At 32.0% G+C, this 6212-nt stretch overlaps 1 protein-coding gene across 1 annotated transcript; it reads left to right on the top strand.

Moving 5' to 3' along the window:
* Positions 1-340: 340 nt before the first annotated feature.
* Positions 341-3576, top strand: LOC111916998 (transcription factor ICE1). Its single transcript, XM_052769478.1, has 4 exons — positions 341-1646; positions 1716-1940; positions 2050-2220; positions 3241-3576. Exons 1-4 carry the CDS (start codon positions 543-545, stop codon positions 3322-3324), a joined length of 1584 nt encoding a protein of 527 aa, XP_052625438.1. The 5' UTR covers positions 341-542; the 3' UTR covers positions 3325-3576.
* The last annotated feature ends 2636 nt before the right edge of the window (positions 3577-6212 follow it).

Genomic DNA, 6212 nt, shown 5'->3' on the forward strand with positions numbered 1-6212 from the left:
GTAATTAAGTGTGTTCACGAGAAATCTGCTCCTACTACTATTTTCATACTTCAAAATTCATTCACAATTAATTCCCTAGATTCATCTTATCTCGATTTTTTTTTATCTTATCATTTATTTACTTGGATATGGTCTTATCTAAATATCGGTTCTCCTTGTTCCGATATTATAAAATTTTATCCAAACTATAAAAAAAAAAAAAAAATCGTTTATTTTCACAGTGATAGTTGTATAGATTTTTTAAAATGATAATAAAACAAAATATGAAAAATACAATACTTTAGTAAAAACCCATTTATATGTATGTTACGAATATGACCCTGAAAGTAACATTTTGAAACGCTTTAAAAGGGTAAAACTGAAGTGTGCGAAAGTAATTAGTAATTAAGTGAAACTTGGTGTTAAAAACAAGAAAAGCAGTAGCAAACAGTGTACACACAGTCGATGTTCGTTATCAGTAACAACACTCTCCTCTCCTCTCCACTCTGCATTCAATCATACATTTAAACCCTAAATTTTTCATTTGAATCTTCAACCAGGTGATGATGCCCGACGGTGGTGCTGTTTGGATGGAAGGAGGAGGAAACCAGGATGAAATTGGAACATCTTCATGGACGCCGGCCACCACCACCACCACAACCGCCAATCACCATCATGTTCTTGGAATTGAAGCTGCTGCAACATCATGCAACGAAGAAACCACAGCCGCCAACACTTACGCTTCTCTCACCACCTTGAAATCAATGCTTGAATCCGAGTGGTATCAACACAACAATCTCAATCTCTCTACGAATCCTTCTGATAACAATTCAATCTTCTTACCTATGGATTCTTCTTCTTCGTGTTCGCCGTCGCATTCCCACCACCCGTTCTCTCTCCCCGACCCTTCGCCGTCACACTCATATCCCTTCTTTCCCCCCAAATTCAACAACCCTTATGACATTGGGTTTGATTTCGGATGCGACCCTGGCTTCTTACCTAATCACACTTCCAATTTGATGAATTTTTCTGGGTTATGTTCGCAAACCCACATCGCCATCCCGGAGCTTTCTTCCAGTTCCGACTTTCCGGCCACCAACAATAGCAACGACACGAGCGACATTGGAGGACCTGGGTTCAATCCGCAGTTAACGGCGTTTGACGGTTTTCATGGCGCTGCACCCATGAATCCTCTGTTCGCAGCTAGGTCTAAGGTTCTACGGCCACTTGACATTTCGCCACCGGTCGGAGCTCAGCCTACACTGTTTCAAAAACGGGCTGCGTTACGACAAAGTTCGCTCAAATTAGGGGAATTGGGAGGTACAAATTGGGGGAAGAGAGCAGAGAGTAATAGCGGTGCAGTGGAAATCGATAAGAAGAGGAAGAGGAGCTTAGCGGAGGAGGACGAGCTTGACGAAACAGCTACCATGGATATATCGGGATTTAATTACGATTCCGATGAAATCGAACCCACCAGTGAACATCCAAATGGAAACGGAAACGGAAGCAATTCGAATGCAATGAGCTCTGTTACGATCGGCGCCGGGGATCAGAAAGGGAAGAAGAAGGGTCTACCTGCTAAAAATTTAATGGCGGAGAGACGTCGGAGGAAGAAGCTCAACGACAGACTTTACATGCTTAGGTCCGTCGTCCCCAAAATCAGCAAGGTACTGGTTAACTTTCATGTAAAATATCTATTCTTTTCTTGTTATTATAACATTTGAATTGTGTTTCAGATGGATAGAGCTTCAATTCTTGGTGACGCCATTGATTACCTGAAGGAGCTTCTACAAAGAATCAACGATCTTCATAACGAACTAGAGGCAACACCACAAGGGTCTTTAATTCAAAATTCACCAAGCTTCCATCCATTGACACCCACCCCGCCGGCGCTTCCTCAACATGTGAAAGAAGAACTATGTCCGACCACCGTCCCCAGCCCCAAAAACCATCCCGCAAAGGTAGCTTCTTTTCGATTCTCACCAGTTGCCACCATGATCGGAGCTAAGAATTTTGACTAATTAAAACATGGGATTAAGGTATTGATTATGTTCATAAATGTTTGTGTAGGTGGAGGTGCGGACGAGAGAAGGGAGGGGTGTTAACATCCACATGTTGTGTGGGCGGCGACCAGGGCTGTTGCTTTCGACGTTGAGGGCTTTAGATAATCTTGGGCTCGATATTCAGCAAGCGGTTATAAGTTGTTTCAATGGTTTTGCTTTGGATGTATTTCGAGCCCAGGTAACTTGCAATTTGCAAATATACTAATATTCTTGTTTTTTTAATTAAAAACTATATTTTCTAATTAGGGACAAAGCAATTTTCACTAGCTAGGTTTTTCAAATTATAAAATAATCTCAAAGTACAATGTTATATTGGGTAAAATTTTCAAAATAGATCGTTTTGATAAGAAAAAAAATCGAAATCTAGTACTTTAGTAGAAAAGGAGAATGATACTATGATACTATAGTGAGTAGATTTTTCAAAATATAATGATTTAAAGAAGAAGAAAATGAAGTACAATGCAATAATCAGCAAGTGGATCCGGTTCAAATTTCAAAATTGGTCCAAAACATTGTAAAAGATTCCAAAAAAAATAATCTAAATTGAGGGGCCGGACCCCGGACCCACTGCCTGGTGTTATCTACACACACCATTGGATTATTATATCATTCTACTCGATTACCAAGTTGAATTTTGAGAATCTACCTGATTCTAGCAAATATCATCAAAATACAAAATAATTTTCAATGTTATGATTGTGTATATTTGTCCCAAGTATAATGTTTTGATACGAAAAAAAATTGAAAGTAAAGTGCAATGTTGGGTAGATTTTAGGAAGTACAATAAGAAAAAAAAAATTGAAGTACAATGTTGTGATAAAAAATAATGGAAGTAGGATTCTATAATGCTAATTTAAATTAATTTACTTTTATTTCTTATAATTATAATGTTTTTATTTTCAACAGTTTATATAATTAAAGCAAATATCATCCAAATAAAAAAACAATTTTCACTCCTATAATAAGTTAGAACTTTTAAATTATGTCACAATAAAAAAAACAATAAGTTTGAAACTATGATGCTATATTAGGTAGATGAACGAAGTTGAAGGTACAATCTTGTAATAGAAAGAATAAAAGTAGGATGATATAATACATACAACATTCCTATTTCTTGCATTTAGCTTTCCATTCTATAATGAAAGTAGCATGTTATAATAAGATATGATTAGACTAATGAATAAATGACTGGTTGCAGCAATGTAGGGAAGGGCAGGAGATGTTGCCGGAGCAGATAAAAGCGGTGCTTCTAGAAACCGCTGGATACCATGGTGCCATTTAGCACGAGGTTGGATGGGACCCACCTTAGATCAGCAATGTTGCTTTGTTTCTTTGAGAACTGAATAAAATCTTTTTTTTTTCACCAATGCAAATTTGAATTATTAGTCATAAACATGACTGATTGATTGCTTGATTAAACTTAGGAACTTCGTTTTAACATATAAAATGATATAGTATTAATAGGTTCAAATTAAGAGCTCCATTATGTAACTTTTGCTAAAATGGCATTTATGTTTAAGAGTTTTTGGAAGTACCTTGCTTCTGCAAACGCAAAATAAAGTGATAAACCCATTAATTTTGGACAATTACCTTATGGTTTTATAGAATCAAATGTCTCGTGAATGTCACATCATTATTTTAAACACGTCATATGTCATGTAAGCAGGGAAACTGCTAACAAGACTGACTAATAAACTCGTGCTTAGGAAGAAATATATTAATAAAATGGAAGTTTTTGAAAATGCTCCAGAATAAAAATAGCCGAACAATATCGTTTTTGGCAAATGCAAGTTAGCAATATAAGCAAAAAGGTTAAAGTAGGAATTGATCTTTAAACAGCTATGCAAGTAGTTATTAAGCTTATTTTGGTGTTATAAGGTCTTTAATTTGTTTGTTTGTGTTATTAACTTGTTACTATTAAATTAGACTAGTGTTACTATACGAATTGATTAATATATAAAATGTCATATGGAAAAATAATAATAATAACCACAAAATAACATGTGACATAATGGATAAGAGTATAACATATAACAAAAAAATATTTTTATTTTTTAGGGTAGATATATATTAAGTTCAGAAATCTATATAAATTTTTAACTTTTAAGTTTTATAAAATATCAAATTTTACGATTGTTTGTGATATTTATTAAAAATGGTCATTTTAGAATATCTATTGTGAAAAGTTTGTTATTTTAGAATTTCTTGTTTGAAAACAACAAATTCTATAAAAGTCTCAACTTATCATGATATTCTTATATAAATATTGTGATTTACTTCTGAAATTTTAAAAAAGAAAATCATGTCCAAAGAAAACAAATATTAAAAAATTGCAACAAAATAGTTATTGATATACTAAAAAAATTAAATAAATAACAATTAAAAATTCGTTTTAATGATAGTTTTTATGCCAGTAATAAAAAAAAATGATAAATAATAGATAATCAAACGTTTAACTTGTATGTCTAACTAATTTTTATTTTAACATGTTTCAAAAAATAACATTTAAGGATTTGTATTATAATTTATTAGTCAAAATAAGTTATCACCTATCTAAAAAAATTGTAACTTATTATTATTAGTAAATGGATTGATGAATTCAAATTCTTACCCATTAATAGACGATCTTTGTTATTTTTATCACATTTATTATATTTAATATTTTACAAATATAAATCTTAGTGTTATGTGGCATTTTAATTTATGGAAATTGAAAAAAATCATAAATTGATATGTGAATATTATTTATTTAGAAAATACCATAAAATGACATGTATCAAAACTCATGACAAAATGACATATGTCAAAAGGATTTTGATTTATTAGAGTAGATCTTTACGATTTGATATAATAGGTGTGTTCAGATATTCAATTTTTGTGGGCATTCTATGGTCTTTTTAAAAAAAAAAGTTACATTTCTTAGGTGTCTTAATGAATGTCATTTTGAGGAAATTGATTAACACAACAATAAAAACAAGTCTTGAAGATCTTATTTGGATAGGGTAATGTGGAGGTAGATGTTACCAGTATGCTTCCTACGAAGGTAGAGAGGTTACATCATTTTAAAAGACCTTCGACATGCCTAAAATAGATAACCTAAAAATGGGCAAACACAAAAAGGGGGTAAGTCGATTTGAGTATAAAGACAAAAATGTCTAATAACTTATAGAATCATCAAGAGCTTCAAGAAAACTGCAAAAGTGGATAACAAGGGAGAACTGAGTATATGAGAATAGTAAAACATAAACAATGATTTAACAGAAAGATCAGAAAACCAAAACCAACACTACATATATAAGGGCTAGACTACTCATTAAAGGGTCATTTGATTTGTCTTCTAACTGTTTTGAAGCTAGGACTCGGTCACCAGTTAAATGTATAATCAAATAGCATGGTTTCAGTCAAATGCATATTTAATAGGACTTTAGACTTAGTCAAATCTAAAGTCATGTCCTTAAAAAGAGCACACTCATCAATGTCTGGCCTCACATTATCTTCACATTTCCTTTTGGGACGTCATATCCTCCTTTCTACCTTTAATACTGATTTGTTCTACCCTCCTTATCGTTGAAGATGAAGGCATCCTTTTGACATGTCCATACCATATAAGTCTTCCTTCCTTCAATTTGTCAATGATCTGAGCCACACCCAACTCATTTTTATAGTTACACTAGGCGAATGCCCGCACGTTGCGCAGAAACACCTATATAGTTGAAATCTGTACAAATATATGTTTTTTTAATATAAAAATAAGGTTGTTATTAAATTTGATATAATAATTCGTATACTAAATTGATATAATATATTTATTATTTTGAATTATATGGTAATATATACATATATTATAACTACATAATCTCAACCGTTTGAATGACTTTTACCCGCGAGTTACTCATGAATAAAATAAAATATAATATATGGTTTAATGTTATTTATAATTTTTGTTATTGGTAGTTAATTTTTTAAAATTTATTTGCTTAACGTTTTAATTTATATCTATATATTTTTTTAAAACATCAAACATTATTTTTTTGATTTTAAAGGTAACAATATAATCATTATATAGAGTTATTTTTAACTATTTTTATTGTAAGTTATTTTAAACTAAAAATTTGAAAGCTTTTAACGATTATAAAAATATCTTTAGGAAATATTTTAGTTAAATTGAGA

The sequence above is a fragment of the Lactuca sativa genome, chromosome 3 (assembly GCF_002870075.4).
Source record: "Lactuca sativa cultivar Salinas chromosome 3, Lsat_Salinas_v11, whole genome shotgun sequence".
In the NCBI taxonomy this organism is placed as follows: domain Eukaryota; kingdom Viridiplantae; phylum Streptophyta; class Magnoliopsida; order Asterales; family Asteraceae; genus Lactuca; species Lactuca sativa.

What these genes read in the sequence shown, in the direction of transcription:
- LOC111916998 (XM_052769478.1), top strand. Translation starts at nt 543, where the DNA reads ATGATGCCCGACGGTGGTGCTGTTTGGATGGAAGGAGGAGGAAACCAG. An exon ending in CCAAAAACCATCCCGCAAAG is followed by an intron (nt 1,941 to 2,049) that starts GTAGCTTCTTTT and finishes ATGTTTGTGTAG; the next exon opens with GTGGAGGTGCGGACGAGAGA. An exon ending in TGGATGTATTTCGAGCCCAG is followed by an intron (nt 2,221 to 3,240) that starts GTAACTTGCAAT and finishes GACTGGTTGCAG; the next exon opens with CAATGTAGGGAAGGGCAGGA.